This window comes from Macaca fascicularis, chromosome 18 (assembly GCF_037993035.2).
Source record: "Macaca fascicularis isolate 582-1 chromosome 18, T2T-MFA8v1.1".
Taxonomy (NCBI): Eukaryota; Metazoa; Chordata; class Mammalia; order Primates; family Cercopithecidae; genus Macaca; species Macaca fascicularis.
In genome coordinates, this window is record NC_088392.1 from 43,465,823 (window position 1) to 43,488,131 (window position 22,309).

A 22,309-nucleotide genomic window follows, 5' to 3' on the forward strand; every position below is an offset into this window, starting at 1 on the left:
TTATGCAAGAAGGATAGACAAAGGAGGAGCTTCACCCAGAATCAATGTAAGACCTGACATGTGGGTTCTAAGCACCAACTGAGGCAGAGATGACCTACTGAGGGCTCCCCCATTATCTGTTCTCTCCTTCTGCGGTAATACAACCCCTGAATTTAGCTGAGCACACGGCCTTCAGTATATAAGACTTCTCAGCCTCCTTTACAGCTAAGGGTGGTTACATGACCCAGTTTAGCCAATGGGGTATGAGTTGGGGTGACTTGTGCAAGCTGTATCACGCTCTTTCTGACCTTTCCCTTCTTCCTCCATCTTGATGCTTGGAAAGTGGACAAAGGTGTGAACCATCCTGGACCATGCAGAAAAGAGCCACACCCTAGGGAGGGTGGAGCAACAAGAGAGGAGGCACCTGAGTCCTTGACATTGAGCACCGCTCTAGGCTGTTCTGAGAGTTGCTATCCCTTTAAGTCACCTTTATTTTGAATCTCTATTACCACAGCCAAACTTACATCTGACCCAATAAACCTACTCCACTAGGCTGGGACATGATAGTCTCCGTAGCAGGTGTTATCAGATATGGGAGCTCTGGTCCACATAAATTAAGATTGGGACAGGATGATGTGTACCCAAAATAGCCAATGCAAACTGAGGCTACATTAACAAAACTGTAGCTTCTAGGTGGGGAAAGAGTCTAATGGAGTCCATACTGACTGCCTTCCCATTTTATGGGCTTTGACCAGGTGGAGTTCATCAAGGTAAGCCTCCTGGATAGGATCCAAGGCCCCTGAGGAGAAGGGGGGCCTGGAGGGTTCCCAAATGTCTCCAGCAGAGCCCTGCAAAGGCTGTCAAGAACCAATGGTGGGGAAGGGAAGGCCAAGGCCTGGGAGGCAGAGGACAGGGCTACCATCCTGGGAGTGACAGGGTCTGCCAGGCCACTAGGGCAGAAAGACTCCGTTGCATTCTGAAGGCTATTCACTCCAGAGGCTCCCAGGAAATATACCCACCCTTAGGAGAAAAACTGCCTGGGTGCACAGTAAGGCGGACCTCTTCATCACCTCGTATTCTTGGGTACTGCATCCCAACACAGACCGATAGATTTACCATTTGCTGAGGCTGCAATGTTTGTGTGCAGTGGATTCAGGTAACCAGGCCCTGCCCCCACGCTGGGACTCTGCCTCAGGTCATGGAAAGAGCATGAGCTTGGGGTCCAAGCTGGACTTAAACCTAGGCCTCTGTTTCCAGGCCATGTAACTGAGAACTGCCTAAGTTATCTTTCAGTTGGGTTTAATAAAAAAATAACTCAAAGATCAACGTCAGAGGACAAAGCCCCCGATGTATCCCTCATGAGCTGATGTTTCTGTCCTGCTTAGCAGGAAGGGGCTGGGCGGCTGAGGGAGGACAATGACAGGGCGGCTCTGCAGGTGCAAGGAGACAGCCTTGGCAAAGCTTACCATGTGGCTCAAGGACCCAATCTCTTTAGCTTTTTGCTCGGGTCTATTATTTGCCAGCTCTTCCTCTTGTCCTTTTCTGCTCAGATATCCAGGGAAGGGGCACCTTTGCTTGGAACTGGGTGCATCTGAAGGGAACTGCTCCAGCCTATCTCACAGCCCATCCTTGCCCCCAGGCCTCAAACTCCAGACTGGAGGGAAGTCCCAAGCTCCACTCACAGAGGCGGTGACTCTGTAGGGCTAGGTCATCTGTATTTTAACAAGCTTCCAGATGATTCTAACTCAGTGTCCACTCCAGTGGGAAGCTCCTTGGCAGGGAGATCTTCTGGGGCCTCCCCCCAGCAGAGAAGATTGTGCATCCCTGCCTCCCTCCCCGGCTCTGCGGACTGGCACACCTGCCAGGCAGCCCCTCTGCCGCACGTGAGCTCTGGGGTCTGCCTGCTCGGGGAGCTCCCGGCCCTCTGGTCTCAGCGCTGCTGGCATCTGCCATGATTTATGGCTGCACCTCCTGCACACACACCGGGGGCAGAGGGACTCGGCACACTGTTCACAAATTAAATCCGGCCCTCCTCTCCTCCCAGGTAATGGGCCCATCTGATGATGAAAGCGCTTATAAACAGCTATCGTCAAATTAATCTTGATGTCAGAGAAATAATAGCGGCCGTAAATAAGACTGAGTGTGCCTGGCTCGCCAGCTTGTTAGGACACTTTATAAAGCAGGACAGCGATATCAGTATCATATGGTCTCTTTCATTCCCCCAGTGTGACAGCTGAGCACTAGCTAAGGAGTCTCTCAGCTACTGATGACCTCGGCCAGGTGTCAGTGCCACCAGCGAGGGTGGCAGGAGGAACGCCAGCAGAGAGAGCTGCCGGCCATTTCCTGGCCCTGCTGCTTCTTCCTCCACCTCTGCCCAAACTGTTCCTGTAACTGCTGCCGGGGTTCTTGGGGTTGGGGTTGCTCCCGGCCATGCTCGCCCCTCTTGACGCCCCTTGTGTGACCCCCATACCTCAGCGCTCCCTTCTCTCATGCTCTACTGACATGGACCTCACGCTTCCATCCCAGCTGAAGACTCAACTCCTCCAGGAAGCCCTCCTAGGCCACACGGCATCCAAACAGAGCTTTGTGACACTTGTTTTCTCCATCATAATGGGGAGCACACCAAATCAGCTGTGGCCTGGTACCACAGACCCAGGCTCTGCAGCTGGCCTGCACATGTGGACACACTCATACACATGGTGTTTTTCTAGATGGATAAGGCCTCCATCTCCTGTTGAAATATTGTTTGAATTCAGCGATGGTGGGGTAGGGGCTTCACAGGGGCACAGGTGACATGTCAGAGAAAAGAAGGGGAAAGGAGTCCCTTCTGGAAACATTTAAGCCTGTATTTCTGTGGCTATGTATCATGGGGTGTGCATGTGTGTACACGTATGTGAGTGGTGAGTGGTATGAGTCTGTGCGCGTATTGGCACGTGGAATGTGGGTGTGTATATGTACTGTGTATTCTCATCTAATACAGATGCGTATGTGTAAATGAATGCATGCTGCTGTTATAACGGTATGTGAACTGTGGATGAACGTGTAAATGCATATTGCATGGGGCCCACAGTGGGATGGGCATGTGTCAGGGTGACCATCTGGGTGCACGATGATGTGAGCGTCAGGTGCTGGTGGATCGTGGGCAGCGCATCACATGTAGCTGTGGGTTACTGGGCAAGGGGTGCCCAACTAGATAGGCAAGAAACTCCACTTCGAGGAATCTGGACAAGGTCATAAATGTAAGATAGAAGGTGGGAAGGAAGGCCCTAAGCTGAATAGGGCTTTGGCACAGGGCAGGTGCCCTCAGTGGCAGAGAGCCCTCTCCAGAGCTATGCCCACTGGCAGCTTCCCCTGGCTGGCCAGCAAAAATACCACTGGGAATGAGAGGCCAGCTCACCGCTGACCTCCCTCTAGAGTCTTCTCTAGAGTAGGTGCTATGACTTGAATGTTTGTGTCCTCTCAAAATTCATATGTTGAATCTTAACCCCCAACGTGATGGTGTTAAAAGATGGGGCCTTCGGGAAGTGGCTCGATTCTAAGGGTGAAGTGCTCATGAATGGAATTAGTGCCGTTATAAGAGAGGCCCCAGAGGAGTCCCTCTCACCATCTGCCACGCAAGGTTACAGCAAAAAGACAGCCATCTAGGAGGTGGACTCTCACCCGCAACAAACCTGCTGGCACCTTGAGCTTGGATTCCCAGCCTCCAGTACACTGGGAAACAAACTTCTGTTATTTGTAAGCCACCCAGTCTATGGCATTTTCTTATTGCAGTTCAAATGTACTAAGATACTGGGTAAAGATGGCACTCTGGGAGGAAGACTATGGTGGGAAGTAATTCAGGCAGTCACCATCCATGAGTTCCCTTTTATGGCCCTTTCTCAGTCTCCCTACCTCTGCAGTATAAGGGAGTTCCTTCTGGCCGGTCTTGAGCTAGATGACCCAGTTCCCAGGCCAGCATTCCCAAACTGTGTTCCATGCAACCAAGTTCAAGGTATGCTTCTAGAAATCACACACACACACACACACACACACACACAGAGAGAGAGAGAGAGAGAGAGAGTTCTGTGGTCAGATAGCTTTGGGAAATGCTGCTAAAGCAAAACCAAAGGGCTCTCTTGGTTGCAGGACTTATCAGGGACTTTAATTTGCTAATACACACTGGGACTCTCCAAAACTGGGATATAGTGTGTAGTGTTTCCAAACTGTTGGAATATGTAACCTTTCTGCATAAACAACTTTTAACAGCTCAAGAGGCCCTGATGCTTGCTTGGACAGTGTGGAAAATGCTGCCCTAAGCCCCTACTTCAAGGGTCAGTCCCACCCCTGTGTCTTCCAGGAGGTCTCCCAGATACCACACCACTCTGCTCTTTTCTCTGAAGTTTCCCACCCTCCCAACAGTAGCCCATGGCACCTCTTCCTTTGGAGGTAACTGTCCCAGCATTGCTTCACCAGAGTCTGTTGAAACTCCTGCCTCGCTTTCTTGCAGCCTCAGCCCTTAGCTCAGGACATACAGAGGTTCTGAATAGACTATGTGCACTTTATTCTTGACAAAAGACAATCAACCACCAGCAACGCTGGCCAATAGGCAAAGCTGCCATGTTGAAAAGGAGGGCCGACAAAGCCCCAGCTTCCCTGCAGTCCCTCAGCCCCCCAGCTCCCTGTCGCGGTGACCCCTCTGCATGACTCTCCTTCTCAGCCTGCCCTTCCCCTCCCCTCACCCCCGCAATCCCTTAGCCCACAACACCCTCACCCCACCTCTTCCTGGGCAACAAGATCCTTTACGACTCACCCAAGCATCAGCTACCCCAGGCATTGCCCTCCCCAAGATGTTTCCCGCAGGCTAAGAGAACACCCAGCACATACCTTAGGGCCATGATCTTCCTGTGTCTGTCTGTTTCCCACGAGGCTCAGTATTTTTAGGGCAGGCAAAGTACTTAGGAGGGTGCCTGGCACAGAGTAAGTGCTACGTGTGCATCTGCTACTGCTCTTATGGTTATTATTATTATCCTTGTGTCCTCCATGCCTGCGCGGGGCCTGGTCCAACACAGGTGCTCAGTGCGTATGCGTTAGATGAGCTGAACAAAACCATGATCAAATTTGAGCCTCACTATCACCCTGCTGGGGGACTTGCTATAATTGTTCCCATTTTACAGATAAGAACACTGAGGCTCAGTTTGCCCCCTGCCCTTTATTTCCCTTACAAAATTCAATGTGCCTCCTAGGAGCAGGCAGGGGGACTCTGTGCATGGCAACTCCCTAGCAGGTAGCCATATAGAACAGTAAGGATAGCCCCTACTCTGTGCCAGGAAGCATTCATGGTGGGTACATTACATCTCATTTAATCCTCACTCAACCTGGCAGGTAAGAATGAGTACCCTTTTCTGCAAAGAGCAGAACCAATGTCCCAAGAGGGTTGCCCACTTCAGAGGGAGGACACGAAGCCCCCAGCTCCCTCAAGCAGCAACCCCTCCACGTGACTTTCTTTCAAGGGGTGGCACGGTGACCCATTGGAGCACTCAGGCAGCTCGGCTGGGCAGAGGGGCAGGAGAGGAGGCAGAGAATATCAGCAGGATGGCCAGGGCCAGGGAATGGCAGGGAGGATGGGGACTGGAATGGAAGGGATGACAATGAAATGAGAGGGCCCGATGCTCCAGAAAAGAAAAAGAAAATTCAGACGAGGGTGACAGCCACAGGACTCTGACATTCACCTCTTGGATCAGATCTGGGCCTACATGGGAGAGGGGCAGGGAGCAGGGCTGACCTGATCACTCCCCAAGGCAGCAGAGCTACAGTTCTTCCTCCTCGGGGAACAGTTCCAGTCTTGCCTCCTCTGGGAGGCCCTCCTGATTTTCCGCAGGCCTCAGTGACCTCTCCCCGTCCCGTGCACTAAGATACCTCCCTGCTGGGCCACACTTTCTGGCCAGCATGACCACTGTTTGGCCATTCTTGTTACCCGTTCTCCACCCACATCAGGAGTGTTCGGGGGTCTCCCCACTTGGGCTACAGGTCACAGGCTGTCTGTGCCAAAGCAGGTTCTCAGTAACTGCTTACACAATTAAGCTGAAACATGCCCAGCCCTTCCCTGACTGCCCAAGGGCCTGCTTTGCACTCGCCTAAGTCCCCTTAGACTGTCCCAGGCCTGAACAAGCAGAGGTGTGTTTGCACTGGGGAAGTGGGGTGTGTGGTGGGAGTTGGGAAATGGCCATCTTTTGCTAAATACTTCCCAGGATTTGGGGTGTCTCGTACTTTATGAGCATGAGAACTCCCTTTCATCCTCACCTCTCTGTGACACTGGTATTTACATCAACTATTTCCATTTTTTTAAGAGACTGAGGCTCAGAGAGGGCCAAAGTCCTGCAGCTGATAGGTGGTCAAGCTAAAGGCTGCCTGATGGCAAAATCTGTGTATTTTTTGCTACGGCTTAGTTTCCCATCCCCTCGGCCCCCAATCTTTCCTCAAGGAGACCCAGCAAACACAGCCCTTGACCTGCCTGGGACGAGGCCCTAAACCCAAGGGAGCTCTTAGTTTCTGTTCCGGGTGATTTAAAAGTTTTGGAAATAGAAAGCAGTGATGTTCGCACAGCACTGTGAATGTATGTAATGCCACTGAATTGCAGTACACTTTAAATGGTTGAAACAGCAGACTTTATGCTGTATATGTTTTACTACAATAAAAAGAGTCCTGTACCCCCCTCAGAAGATCTCCTTCGCACCCATCGGTGGGGTTCTCTTTGTCTCCTGGCCTCCCCTCTCAGGCTCTGGTTCCCAGGCCTGGCACACGTGAGGATATGCCAACATGTTGAAATGCTATCCCTTTTCTCTATGACCAGTTAAACCCAAGCTGTCCTCAAGCCTCACCCAGTCATGCCTCCCACAAAGCATCCCATAGCTGCCATAGCTTGTGCCACTTACAAATGGCATTGAGCCAAAACCCGAAATGCCCACTAGCCCTCAGAGTCAAGAAACCGAGTTCCAATCCTGACTAGAGCTCCAAGAGCCAGCTCTGACTCTCCAGCCACTGAACAGCTTGGGTCCCCAAGCTCTGGGAAGATGAGGCCTTGGGCTGACCCTGAAGTGTTTCTGTCACTCACCCCGAGAAGGACCCAAATGCCAGAGGAGTGTAGAGCCACCCCGGGAGTCAAGGCACAGCCCGGACTGGCATGCCTGAATGGAACATCACTGTATTTTGAAAATTCTGTATTTTCATTCGAAAGTTTATGTAAAATTTGCAATTGGAGGTAGAAGAGTTGCTTGTTTAGTTTAATATAAGCTTCATGTTTTCCCCAAATTGAGACATAAAACTAGAAACCGTGTCTATCCTGCGGCAGGCCCAGGCCCTGTTTCGCCCTCGGAGTCAAGATTCTGCTCTCTGCTGCACACACATCTAGTCCACCCTCCAGCCAGATGCTCCCCAGGTGCACCTGTGCAGGGATGGGCCCTGACTTAGGGAATACCCAGGAGATGGCTGAGAGACACCAGCTGAGAAGGCGGGAACCTGACGCCTCCCTCCTCCTTCCCACCACTTCTCCGCTGGGGGAAACTGAGACTTGTCAGACACCTTCAGGATGGGACTGTGCCATCTCAGGTTGGCATCTGGACTCCTCTCCCACCTTCTCAATCACACTCTCACCGCACCTGCCCGGGGAAGACCAAGCTGGGGTCTGGCTGCTGCCCCCTCACCCCACATGACCTCTCTTCCCTCACCCCCTCCCTTAGTTCCTTTCCTCCTGGCAGGGAGAGCGCTGGACTCTTCTGGTTCCAGCGGGCCCAACCTTCCTTCCAGTTGTCCCTTGCTGCCCTGTCCCTCTGGTTCCATGGCAGGTGGCAGCCAGCAGCCCTGCATCCCAGGAACCCCTGCATCCCAGGCACCCCTGCATCCCAGGCACCCCTGCCCCAGAGCAGCCTCAGCATCAGCTTGGCCAGAAGGAGTGAGGCAGGAGCTGCCTCCCAAGCTCAGCTTCCCTCCCGACACAGCCCTTAGAGAGCGAGACAGGTCTGATGTCCCAATCTGCCCCGAGGGACATGAGCCCACCAGAGGGGAGGCCTAGGCCACAGCCCACCACCCTGGTGTCCAAGATGAGGAGCTCTGGAGGGTGCTGACAGAACCAAGCCAAGGCTCTGGCCCAGCTGCCTCTGCTGTCTCCATCCTCAGCACAGAGCTGGGGACACACAGACCTCTGGGCCATGCAAGGACCTGTTCTTTGGGCCCAAGTCCCCCACTGTCACTCCCTCACCTTCCCAGAATCTGACTTTTCAGGTCTGGTCAGAAGTCTTGAAAAGGACTTGGGGGGACATCATAGGCAGAGGGGGCAGGTATGGTCCCTTCCCCTGAGTCCATGCCTGTCCCTTCCAGGGAATGAGCCCACCGTGGAGGCTGAGGTCCCCCGTGGAGGCCAAGATCCCCCGGGGAAGGGCCATCCTTTGGCTTAAGGAAGGCCAGTGTCTCCACGCTGGGGGTGGGAGTGAGCACATTCTCCCATTAGCTCCAGGGAATTTGAGGAGTAGAAGCAGGTGTTGCAGGAGGTGGGTGGTCCTCGGGCACAGGCAGCCCAGAGGGGCCCCCTGAGCTTTTGAGGAGGGGGTGGCATGGGAGAGAAAGGCTGGAGCTAAGCAAGCTGGCTGGGGGCGGAGGGAGAAGGGGGAAGACATGGAGAGCGCCTCCATCCCTTCCCTCCCACTCAGCTTCAGAGGGGGCACAGCAGCTGTTCCAATGCTTCCTGCCCTTCCTTGAGACAGGTGTCCACTGAATTCTCACTTCCTCCCAGCCTCAGAGAGCTCCTCCACCCCCTCTCCACCTGCAGGCTGGTGCTGAGTCAGCAGCCACAGCTTCCTTTCCTAGGTGCAGTGAGGCCAGCACTTAGATCTGAGGGATACAGCGTCATCAGGGGAGGCCAACGTGGGTGACCGTCCCCCTCCCTTGCTGGCAGGGAGGACTTCCTGGAGGGCTCCGCTGCGCACAGTGGCACACCCCAGGGGCATGTTTCAAGGAAAGGACAGCAGAAGGAAGCAGCAGCGTCCGGGGGAATGTCCCGCTCACTGACCCAACAAGAGCAGCGGCACCAGGCTTATGCCAGCCCTGAGCTCAGGGTCAAGGAGCCTTGTGTCTGTGCTTCCACGTTTAGCCCATGCCCTGGATGGGCTACTAGCCAGGCAGGGGCAATTACTGCTCCCTTCCCACCTACTGCACAGTGTGACCTGGCCAGTGGAAGTTCACGTGCCTACTGAGTCCTAAAGCTCATGTGGCTACTCTCCCAATGAAAAAGCAAAAAGGTGACAGGAATAGAAGCTCTTCTCATCACGAGGAAGGCAGTGTTTTAGAGCAGGCAGGGGCAATTCAGCTAATTCTCTCCCTTGGCAGATAGGCAGTGAAGTCGCAGAGTACTCAGGCTTGGCCAAGACCTCACATGAGTAGTTACTGGCAGAGAGGCCATGAAGCCAGGACTATCTCCACTGTCCCACATGGCCTGTCTGAGCGCCACCACTGTGAAGAATACCAGTGATGATCTTCACTGTCGCCTTTGGCTGGCTTCTCGACTTGTTTCCTACGCATTACTTCATGTGACAAGTCCAGTAAGGCACAAGCCATAAGATGTACCCATTTGACTGATGGGAAAACTGAGAATTGATGGAAGGAAACTGACCTGTTCAAGATCACAGTGGAAGTTTGTGGACCAGAATCTCAGTCTCAGAATGGTTTATCCAAGTCGTATTCCTTTCCCCAGCCCTCTCTTATCTGCCTTCCCTCCACTTATTTGGGCCTCTCGATAGAAGGGGCTGCTGGTGGGCAGAGAGGAGTGAGTTGTCACACCTGATCCCTCCTCCCCACGTGGCTGGACAGCAGTCCAAGGGAGGTGGGTTAGAGCAGCACCAAGAGGCCTAGAAACTACGGCATGCGAAGCCAGCAAACTTGGCTGTTGAGCCACTATTCAAGTGGAATATTATGTAGCCATTAAAAGCGGTGCTTGTGAAAACAGCAAAGCAGAATGTGAAAATGTCTGTGACATTAAAGTAAAATAGGAAATAGAGAATGTAAAAAGTATACATATATTGTGTTTACAGCTCCACCCCCTCCCCCCCAAAAAGACAACAAATACATGAACAAAAACATGAAGGCATTTCACTAACATGATTGCAGAGGGATGGACTCCTATGAGATTTTTTTTTCCTTTGGTTTATTTTCTAAACTTTCCAGAACGTGATTCTATCATCTCCATGAAACAACATAGATACAATTTGTTAAGGCTTCAAGATAATCTAAGAAAAAATGCAAAACATGCCCTCACTTCGGGGATCAAAGCCTCAGGAAGGGGATACCTGTTATTTCTGTGGAAATCAGGGCACAGGCTCCACCTCCCTGGAGTTCCCCCAGCAAGCCGGCCAGGCCTGCTCTGAGACGGCATCTGAGGGTGACAGGACTCTCCACCCTGGGTTCCAATGCCCTGTTCACTTCCTACTCTGGAGAGTTTCCGGTCCACCGTGCACCCTCCCTGTCTCTCAAAGTCCCCTTTTGGGACTTGCAAGGCTCAGGTTTGGGGGCCTAGACCCCCTTGAAGCTTGGCAGGCCATTAGCTGGAAAGAGCCTCTTCCACTGTGGACAAAGAGCCTAGCATTCAGAATCGGTCCCACCGACTATGGCAGGAAAGCAGGGATTCCTTTCTCATTCTTGCCTTGGTCTTGACGAGGCTCCTCGCCACATGCAGGCCATGGCGGGCGGTGCAGGGGGCCATAGTCAAGTGTCCAATCACCTGGGCTTCCCTTCTGGCTTAGCCATTTACTAGCTAGTCAGGAAGGGTGGCAAAGTCTTTCACCACTCGTGGCCTCAGCTTCCTCCTCTGATTCCCAATTAACTCCTCTTGGGCTGTGCCAAGGAGGAAATGAGATAACGGAAGAGAGAGCTTTGAATTGGGAAAAAACCCCTCCTTGCAGACAGGACCAAACTTGAGATCAGAGTCCCTGTCCTTGTCCTCAGTCCCCACTCCCTGCCGTCTCCTCTCCCAATACACCACTGGGTGGGCTCCCTCCAGTTCCCCCTGCTCCCATGTGTAGGGATAGCCTTTTGCAAAGTAGTGGAGTCCTGGCACTTGCCCACCTTGGGGTCTGTCTTTTCAAGAAAGGCAGAGTTTGATAAAACTTGTTCCATCTGAGATTTCGGGACACTGATTGGTACAGCTCCGGGAGGAGTTCATATGGTAGGAAAGCTTGCTCAAGGGGTAACCTAAGCCAGTAAAGACACATGCGAATAACCTCATAAGAGTTTCAGGCATGAACAGAGAGTTTGTGGGGGACAAGTCATGTGAGTATGAGGAATTTTTATTGTTGAAGTTCATTTCCTACCCCAACCAGGAATCTGTATGAAAAGGACTAGAAGTCTCAACTCCCAGACGTTGCCACAATTCCCTTCCATCTGCCACTCTGGCGTCTGAAGTTCTGTGTGCTTATCTGTACACTAAATTCAATTCTCCCCAAAATGGACTGTTCCTCTCATCTTCCCCATTTGTCTTCATGGTCTTATATTCTCCAAAGCACCCCAAAGACCTCCTGTCCCTCAGCCCCTTCCACATGGACTCAATCCTGTTTACTCCACCTTACAGTAAAGCCCCTGATGTGAGCCTTCTTCCCCTCCCCACCCCCCAAGCCTGCCCCACCTCCTCCCTGACCTCAGCCTCTAGCCCCATCCCTCTGTCATCAGCTGCAGAATAAACTGTTTAAACAGCCCTCTCCCCTCAGAGCTCCCAAAGGCCAAAGGAGCCAGTCCAAACTCTTCCGGAGGCCTTCAGAAACTAGCTTCAAAACCTCTTCAAGCCTTTTCTCCCACATTCTCCAGACCTCGTGCTGCTTAACTCCTGGAGTTGTGCTCTGAGGAGAGCCATTCAAAGACAGGACAATGATCCCGGTGCTCCCCGTAGGCCTGCACATGTGCCCCCCAATCAACACACACTCCTCCCTCCTGCTATGCACTCTCTGTTCTTGCCAAATCAGCAGAGCCACTGGCCTTGGCCAAAATCACTCATTCCCTCCACCTGGGGTGCTCTCTCCTCTTCCTCCTCCTCCCTTCTGTATACATACCGCCCTCTAAGGCACATCGCAAACCTGCCTCTGCAGCAAGCTCACCTCTGACCTTATTTGATCCCCTGGCCAGTAAACACCTACAGTTGTGAAGGGAAGGGGCAGCTGTCTGGCACATCCTAGGCACCTGCTGTGTGCGAGGTATCTTCTAATAGCGTAGACACAGCCTATCAGGTAGGTTTCATGGCAGTCATCAGTCATTGTTCAGAGGATGCTCAAAGCAGTGGCCTAAGTTCACCCTTTCAGGTCAAGACTGGGCTAGGACTCAAACCCTGGACTGTTCCATGCTCTTTTATCTCACCAGTCAGGACATTCTGCCACTCATGTGGACATTTTGGCCCAGAACATCTTAGACAGTATCTGGTTTCCTAAGCATTCATCCCTCAACCTCAGCATAAGCCCCAGGAGGGAGGCACTCGGGTCTCCATTTCTTCTGTATCCCCCTTAGCGCAGTGTTTGGCCCCAAGTAAGTATTCAAAGAACACTCATTAACTGAATGAACAAACAGGTGAGTAGGTGAATGAATGAACAACTAGACACATGGAGTACAGGCATTGCATGTGGTTTGGCTATGCGGTTATAAGTGTTTGCTTTTGGTTCTTAAATCATCCTGAAACTCTGAGTCTTTCCAAGATAAGCCCCCAATTCTCTTGGAAATATATTGGTTGATCTGTGGCTAAACCATACCGGAAACTAATAAATACTAATTCATATTCATACAGTGTTAAGGCGGGAATTTTTACAAAGCTGTTTAGATCCATAGAGAAACTGGGGCACAAGTGTCTTGGAGATTTGTGTGACAATTGTGGAGTAGGATTGAGGGAACCAAAGTCACACCCTGAATTGGAGTCAAGGACCTGTTGTTTCCTGCCCTTTGTTTCAGATAAGGGGTCCCTGCTGCCCTTGGATCCTGCACAGAACTATCGCTTCAGTAGCCTAGAAAACCATTAAATCTTCTAATGTGCCACTGCAGGATACTTACTTAAAGATGGGAAGAACAGGGTGGGGCAGCAGATGAGAAAACTACAAAAGGAAGGCGAGTGGTCCAGGCTCTGTCATCTGCACTTTAGGGCCTCAACACTCTTGGTGGTCTTTTCCCTGAATTTGAGTGATTAATAGTATTTGCTGGTTTGTGGAAAATTATTATTAAAGAAAACTCATTAACTTAGTGGGTCTTTCTGATGCTAGTTTCAAGAGAAGTTCTCTTGTTCAGAAAGAAGACTGTGTTCCATCTTACTTCAAAGCCTATGACATAGGATTCCCTGAACTGATGGGTTTTCCAAAATCCTGAAGTCAAGGTGCTAAAACAGGTATGTGTCAGGTGGTTGAGAGAATAAATATAAAGAACAATGACTTTGTAGTTCCTGAATCGTCCAGTCACCAGGAAAGTCTCCTTAATATGTAAGTGTTTAGTTCAGACAATCTGGTTCAAACATTAAATGCACTGGATCCATTGCTAAAACGTGATTTCCCATTAACCCACAGCTTGCTATATTATTACTAGGTTACTAGCCATCCTCAAAAGGTATTCTCAAACAATTCTGACATACTTAACAAAAATTTAGAAAAATGAAATCTTGGAATTGGTTAAGATTGATCTAACGAGCCACTGTTCTCTAGGGCAAATATGAGAGTGATCATTCAATTCAGGGTAGTTTTACTATTGTTGAGGTTGGATTGGAGTGGTTTGCTTTGCTTTCTAAGTCTCGTGTAAATGAAAATTTAAAAAGAAGAAGAAGAAACAAGCAAAATCTTCAGAGGACTAGCCTTGTAGACCTGTACCTCTCCTCTCTCACAAACTACAGCAGGGCCTCCACTGGGAACATCCATGTGTGTCCATGTGTCACAGTAAATCAGCTCAGCTTTCCCACCCGGGCTGGGAAGAGCGCGAGAACAAAGGGCCAGAGCAGAGAGGGCAGCCATGGGGGGAGAGGAGAGTTGCATGAAGCCACAAAGAAGGCAAGGAAGCGCTGTGGTCAGGCAGGGGTGCGCCCGTCAGCGAGGAGCAGGGTGAGCCCGGGAGTCAGTCAGCCCAGGGGAGCAAGGACAAGGCACATTGGCCAAAAGAGGAGCAGCTCCAAAATGATGACCCTTTGAAATAACCGGGAATTTCTTTAATCAACTCTTTTCCTCAGTGTCTAGAATGCCTCATTTAGCAAGGCTCCTTCTGGGCTGAAATTGAATAGGTGTAATTGACAAATGGCTGAATTTGGGTTCCACTCCAAGGGGGGAAAAAATACCTCTCCACTGGCTTCTCCAATGTAATTATGGAAAAAAGACGTTTTAAGGGTTCTTTTTCCAACTCAATTTTGGGTTAGGTCCTGACTTTGCTCCTGATCTCCCCCTCCCCCTTCCCCACCTCAACACACACTTAGACAATGGCTGAGATCTTAGCTGTCTTTCTCTTAAGAGAGGCCCTAGGGCCATAGATGAAGCAGCTGTCAGGAAACTAGGCTATAATCAGCTTTAACTGGCTCACAGCCTGCAGAGGGCACAGACCCTCTTATTCCTACAGTAACAGGTCCACTGTTGGCCCTGGGACAGGGGTGGGAGTGGTCTGAGTCAGTTTCTGTTTCAAACATCTTCCTTATCCAGGATCTCAATGCAAAACTTACATTGCAAGTCCTAAAAATTTAAATATGCACATAGAAGAGGGTACTTTAAAATTCCAGATCATGGCTTCAGCTACATGTAACATGTCACCCCCAGCATGATTTATAAGGACAGTAAATCAATGAGACAGCAAACAGAAAAGTTAAAACACAACTCAAAATGGGTTTTTAGGCGAGTCTGAAATGCTACAAGATTGCTAGTTAAGAACAGTATCCCTTTTCTCAACCTAAGTGTTATATCCCCTTCTCTTCACCAGCATCATAAACCCAGTGCCCATGTATCTTGAAAACTAAGATGAAATGTGGAGGCTATTGAGTACACAGGTGGCCAAAGGTAGGGGTTCTCTCTAGGCAGGTGAACTGTTTCAGTGTAACAGGACAACTGGCCCCTCCTATCGCCCCAGACATCTATTGTGAAAAGATATGGACTAATGAGATTAAAGTCACCATATCTGTACCACAAAAAAAAAAAAAAAAAAAAAAAGTAAAGTAAAAAGAAAAGGCATTCACTCAAATCTTACAATGGGAGGTGGGAGTGGTGGGTGGGTGAGGGTGGGGATAGAAAAGCAAGGGGGAAAATCTAAACAGCAGGATACGACAATAAATGGGAAAACAGCAAGAGAAAAAGCACACTAGGTTAATATAGGAAAACTAGTTCTTTATTGAGAGATTGTATATTAGTATTAGTGGATTCTGTGTGTAACAATGTCGTCATGCACACGATACAAAAAAAAAGGCTGGGCCCACCATGCTTCGGAAGGGCAACAGAACAAAAGCAGCGTACAATGAGCAGATGGCCCGGGCTACACGACCACAGTACGTTTCAGCAGGGTAACATCTCTAACCGAGCGCTGTACATTGTCAACTGGGGGATGTAAAAAAATACAGATCATGCTTTAGTTTTAGTACAAGAAAAGGTGAAAAAGATACACAACCAAAAGGATATTTGATACAGAAAAAATTACCCACAAAATAAGAACAGGAAGTAATTCAGCACAGCAGAACACGCTACCCCTGTTTAATGGAAAACCATTTTGCTGGGATTCTTTTTTCTTTTCTTTTCTTTTTCTCTTTCTTTTCAGATTGCCAAATGGCAGTCTGGGGAGGCTATTTGGGACTTTATTTTGGAAGGGCCCTCAAAGTAGGGGCCTTATTCTTTCATTATTGCTGCTGTTTTGTTTCAGTTTTCAAGCAGGTCTGGCTGGCGAGCAGCAGAAGGGAGCCGGCTGTTAAAGGGGCAGCTCTGAGGGCCGGGGCGGATGTCCAAAGATGCTCTTGACATTGTACAATTAAACAATTAAGACACTATGGCCACGGCTCCCATTTAAGCCAGGGACCTTGGTGCACCAAGTTTTCAGAGGCTATGGTATAGCAGCAACTGTCATTTCATCAAAGATTTTTTTAATACACATGTTTAATATTTTTTGCCTCCAACTAAGTGCAATCCTCAGTTATGCCTGGGCGCTGCCAAGAAGCTAACTGACAGCCACCCAGATAACTGAAAAATGGGGTGCTGCAGCCTCTAAGCCAAGGCAAAAGGAATCCACTTAACAGGGATTTACAGTGCAATGTACTCGGCTAAACAAGATGAAGATACAAAAATGGTTATTTCTCTACATCTATTCTGAAATGGCCTACATCCTACACTACTACAATGGAAACTAAAAAGAACAGATTTAAGCTGGCAGACTCTCTAATAGTTTTACAAGAAGATTGTGGTTTAGGACCTTGTTGAGTTAAGCATTAGTATCCTCTATCGGAAGGTCATGAACTCTTATCACATTGTGCTAAATTTTACCCACAGACCAACTCACCCCTCAGCCCTTGAATTTCCTGTGGGCGTGTGTGCCACGAAAGTAAACTTTAACTGATGGGCAGAATTTGTGTTGTTGGATTTTTTTTTGAGGGGGGAGGGGCGGTGAGGGAGAAAGTAGTATTAAAAATAAAATTTAAAGGCAGCTGAGCAATTTGAATTTCAAAACATGGAATCAGCATCCTGCAATGGTATTTAGAGATTGGTGGTATTAATGAGGATGGTAATGATTTAATCAGGATAATTATACTTTCAGGCTCAACATCCTTCTTAATCATTTTTGAATTTCTGCCTAGTGTAATGTTCCACACCCGTTTTAAGAGGAAATGCCAAGTAATAAGAGATAATTGTGTATTGAGGGAGGGGGTGGCATTTCAAGGAGATCGCATCCAGCCCCCCTCTTTCTTCCTCACACACCCACTCCCCCTCACCCCCATGGCTAGGCTGGCCTGAGATAGGGGATACTGCCGCTTAAATAGCAATGCCTTCCTCAGATGGAGACAGGAAATGGTTAAGAGGGTGTCACAATACAGCTAAATGCGGAGGCAGAAGGGTCACAGCGCACACAGCAGCGAGTTGACCATTCACTGAGCTACACAATGAAGAAAAAAAAAGATTTGATAAATGCAGAATGTCATCATTCTATCATCACACAAAAAACTGCGGTTCAAACAGGCCTAAGGGGGCCAAGCTTGCCTTTTAGGTTCTGGGGAGAGGCGCGGGGCTGGGGACAGCTGGGCTGGATAAAATAGGGCTGGGCTTTCCTTTTCTTGCCCAATCGGGCCCCTGGGGCGCACTAAAGCGCTGGCCCTGCGACCCCACCCCCCACCCCGACTTGGTAGAGGAGCCCTGGTCGGCCAAGGGAAGACATCATTCTGTGTGTGAGGGAGTGGGGAGAGGGGGAGGAGGGCCTGAGCCAGCAGGGATTTAAGCAGACGTGGAGTGGGAGAGGATAGAAGAAACATTTCCAAGACGAGAAATGTGAGTCCAGAGGCAGAATACAAAAAAGAAAAAAATGAATCTAAATGCATCTCGGATTTGCTTGGGAGGTGGGAATTTTTTATTAAAAGAAAATGAAAGAAATGTGGAGTGGAGGTGGGGAGAAGAGGGGAAAATCAAGCTATTGTTGTAGCAGAATGTGAGGGAGAGGGGATGTGGGGAAAGGGGACCGTGCAAACACACCCCATTTATCACAGTTAAAAACAAAGCCCGCGCCGGCCCGCTGCTTTGTCAACCGCTGCCCGGGGCAAAGGCCTGGCGTGGGGGCAGCTTCCCACCTCATCCTCACACACAGCGCAACACCCAAGGGCCGGACGCCCCGCTCCGGCCGGGCCCAGAGGGGCACAGCAGCGCAGGTCTGACTCTCCGAGGCGCGCGCACACACACTCGCACACATGTACACACACTCACATACATACACACACACACACACACGCCCAAGCATCTTGAACCCGTGGATGCAACTGTCATACAAAGATAGTTGCGGGGGGCGGGGTGAGCAGGGCAATAGCACAAGGGCGATACACAAAAAGGGTTAAAGGGGAAAAAAGGATGGGATGGAAAATCGTGCAAGTGCCCAGGAGAGGGTGGGGGGCTGGGGTATGGGATAGGGCAGAGACCCAGGTCCCAGCTAGCCAGCCATCGGTACTAATTACCAAAAAATTACCAAACACACATAACACAAAACACACATATACCTCAAAAAAAGCAAACCACTGAAAACCAAGCATGCTCTCGCGCCCGCTCTCTCTCATACACACACACACACACACACACACACACACACACACACACACACACGGTCATGTATCTTTCTCCTTTCGATCATACAGGGCTAGGTATTAGGGGAAGGGGCTGTGATTTGGGGGAACCACGTCCGCCGCAAAGAATAAAAAATGGGGCTGGGGAGGAAGGGACCCAAATTCGCCAAACCCTAACTTCACTACAAAAGCTCCCACGAGGGCGGCCGCCCCCACCCTCGGGGGTCCCCCTAAAAGGGGGTGGGGGAAAGCCACCGCTCGCCCTGCGTCCTCGCGGGTGTGCCCTGAGCCCCCGGCCGCCCGCGGCGCCCGCCCCCGCCCCGGTGCCTGCGGCGATACACGCTCCGAAGCAGACCCCGAAAGGAAAAAGCGATACCTCTGTTTCGCACAGAGCCAAACACTGGAAGCACGAGATAGCCGACGTGGACCAGGACCATCCTGGCTCCTCGCGCGGCGGCGGCGGCGGCGGCGGCGGCTGCGCGCGGGCCCTTTGTGGCGCGGCTCCGGGGCGCGGGCGCGGGCGGCGGCGGGGCTGCGGGAGCCGCCGGGGCGGGAGGCGGAGCGCGGGGCGCGGGCGGCGGTGGGGCGGCGGCTGGCGGGGAGACAGATGGCCCATGGAAAGACTCCCTTCCCGGCCCCTCTCGACATTCAAAGGCGCTGGGGCCGCAGCTGCCGCCACACAAAGGCGCGCGCAGCCAATGGGAGCGGAGCGCAGCGCGGCGCGGCCTCGCCGGAACCGCGGGGGACAGCGGGGACCGCGGGCGCGCGGGTGGCGGGGGGAGGGAGCGGTGACGGCTGGAAGGGGGCGGGCGGCCAATCGCCGCGGCCCGCTGCGGGGCGAGAGGGAGGGGTCAGCCCCACGGGACGCGTGGAGCCCAGCGCGGGTGCCTGGCCTCCCGCGGGCCGGAGCGCGCGCGCGTGAAGCGCCCCTGCACAGACATGGGCGGCGTGAACACGGAACGTGCACACATGGAGAGGGACGTGCACTCAGACATGTGGAGGTGCGTTCGTTAGTGCAGAGACACGGGCACGAGCGCCCTTAGTGCACACGACCCTGAGGTCCCTGCACACCGCGCACGGGTCACTCGGGGACGTGCGCTCGGAGGCTGGCGCACGTGTAGAGCCTGACTGCGGGCACAAGGGAAGCTGGAATGCGAACAAGCAGCCGCAAACAGGACCCAGGCACTGTCATACAGATATGCACACACCAAACGCCTTGTTAACGCAGGACACGTGCCAAGAACGCATTCTCAGAGACACACAGAGGGGACACAGGATGCAGACACAGGTTAGACATACACGGTCCCCAGGTTCTCTGCCTGGCGCACCGCGTCGTTGCTCTTGGAGAGCACAAAGCTCACAATAATTATTTGCTGAATTGAAATTCACTCATTGACTGAGGTCTTTGCCAACAGTCTACACAGAGGCACACTGCCCAGAAAACCCAGGGCCACTCATCTACCTTTTGCCCTGATCTGAGACAGGTACACCCAGCCATGTGCACAGACACGCCCACTTCCACAGTCAGCCGGCAGATATGTAACATCAGGCTCTGCGGCTCTTGCAAATTCACACGTGGAGGCACGGCCACCGTGTCACATGTGCCCTGTGACAGTCCAGCTGGGGACAAGCAAGACCCAATCAAAGAGCCTTCACCGCAAGCCTTGTTGCCAGGAGGACGACTGAGGCGGTGTTCTTGCAAGCTCAGCCAACCTTCTGTGAAAACTCCCAAGGCAACCCTACGCCTCCCATCCGGCTCACAGTCCACACACTAAAGCCAGACAATGCTTCAGTGGCCCACCCACGGGCAAAAAGACAGAGGACATTCCCTACATCGGGACTTGTCTTCAAAACCCAGTGGCTTCTTTATTTAATGAGTATGATAAATAGGAGATGGTAAAAATCACAATATGTGGAGCTGGAAAGAATCTAATACAACCCCAACCTGCCCTCACCTTGGAAAAGGAGGGTCATTCGTTTAATCCATGCTGTGTTAAGTAAGGGCATAGGGATCCAGGGTGATCCAGATCTGCCCAAGATCCCAACTCTTGGAGGCCAGAGAGGGCCTCAGAGATGCAAATGGGCAATCACCATAGAGCCTGGTCCATGCAGAAGTGGGTAGTATGGGAAGCTGGACAAACAGGGCACCTTGGAGGGGCACCCAGCCCAGTGGGTGGCAGGGGGAGGAGTTGAAGTTGACTCCAGGAAAGTGACTTCTAAGGCTTTTGAGACTTGAAGAATAAGGAATGGGATAAGTGAGATGAGGCAATGGACAGGACAGCAAAGGGAAAACCACAGCCTGGCTTTACCGAGACAGCTACCACATTCTCAGTGGCAAGGGCAGAACCCAGGGTGCACCATTCTCTCTCCCACAAGCACCTGGATCCCTCAGGCCTGAGCTCTCTTTCCCACCCTAAACTCTGGCTGCCCCTAGAGAACTCAGGGATGAAGACAGCCAGTGGCAAGTCTCCCAGCAACAGTCCAAGTCTCACCCTAGGCAATTTTTTTCAACCCACTTCTGCCACCAGCTCTTTCCTTTTTTCATTATCTGATAAATAAACACAATGCCACCACTAATTGAAATCTGAAAAAAAATGAAAGGACTTTAACAAGCACCTAACTACTCGAATATTTTCCTGTTCTATTTCAGGCTTGGCCAATATGCATATATATCATAGTTGTCATCATAATCTACATATTTTTCATCCTGCTTTTTAAACTTAACATTTTATCAGAAACATTTTCCTGTCCTTTTACGTAGCCATTGTAATTATCATTTCAAATGTTTTTATATATTCCAACAAGTGAATGAAATTACTTAATCATACCTTATTCTAGGGCACTTAATTTGCTCCCAGTGTTCCATTATTACAGATCATACAATAAACTTCATGCATATGGCATCTCATTTTGGTTGAACTATAAATGTAGAATAAACTTCTAGGATTGACATTCATGAATTGACAAATATGGAAAACTTTATGGCTTTTGCCACAAATTGCTTTGTAAAAAGTTAAAACTCATTGTCAGTACTATCAGCAGTATGTATATGGTATGCCAATTTCTCTGTGCAACCTTGCTAGTTTTGGGTGGGCATTCTTTTCTAAAAATCTTACTTCGTACCAGAGCAGCTTGCAAAAGCTTATGATTACCCAATCTGACGTTGACAGGAAGGTGGTTAGGGTTCAAGCTCTGGAATCAGATTGCCTGACTTCACATTCTGCCTCTGACACTTAGTAGCTCAGGCAAATTATTTAACTCCTCTAGGCCTTGGTTTCAACATCTGTAAAATGGGCTTGATGATAGCAACCTTCTTGGTGGGGTTCTTGTGAGAACCAGATGAGTTAATATTTGTAGAGTACACAGAATCGGGCCTGGCTGTTCGGCTCTTCGTTGTCTCCCTTCACTTCACCATCTCTCCTTGCTCACCACCTCTTGCTATCCAATTGCTATTTATGATTGCCTAGTTAATGCAGTTAGTGTAAATTATGCTATAGCATGGAACATCCCTCAGGCAAAGGCAATCATCAAAGAACAGACCAGCAATGCAAACCAAGGGAAATCTATGAGTCCACCTAATAATTGCATCCTTCACATTCGCACATCAGAGAAACGTGACAGACAGATGCCTGCATTTGTCAGTACACCAACATACAAACACAGGCATGAGCCTCCTGCTAAGAAGGAATTTTTGTGGATTAGGAGGAGGAATTTCATTTTCAATGAGACCTTGTCAACTACCTAACATTTCTCAGCCCCAATACACCCAACTGTGTAATGGGGATTAGCACAACCCCTGCCAGACCTACCTTATAGGTTTATTTTGAGGATTCAGTGAGAAAGTAGGTAAAGAATCTGAAAACACACACACACACACACACAAACAGAATTCTAGACACGTAAATACAGTGATGTCTCCAGAATGAAAGTCGATTATTGTCTTACCCATCTCTTGTTTTTCAGATGAGGAAGCTAAAGCTCAGAAGGTTGTAAACAAGGTCACAGCCACTCAATGGGTGAGCTAAAACTAGAATCCATATTTCCTAGCACATAGCCTAGTCTTGCTTCTACTTTCTGTTT

The 22,309-nt window shown here is 50.5% G+C and overlaps 1 protein-coding gene across 1 annotated transcript in view; it reads right to left on the reverse strand.

Moving 5' to 3' along the window:
* Positions 1–18,979, reverse strand: part of ARK2C (arkadia (RNF111) C-terminal like ring finger ubiquitin ligase 2C) — a 122,844-nt gene extending 103,865 nt beyond the window's left edge. The window contains exon 1 of the mRNA XM_005586798.4: positions 18,606–18,979. Within this exon, the coding sequence (XP_005586855.1) occupies positions 18,606–18,666 (61 nt within the window). The 5' untranslated portion in view covers positions 18,667–18,979. The remainder of the gene's footprint in view (positions 1–18,605) is intronic.
* Between the last annotated feature and the right edge of the window lie 3,330 nt (positions 18,980–22,309).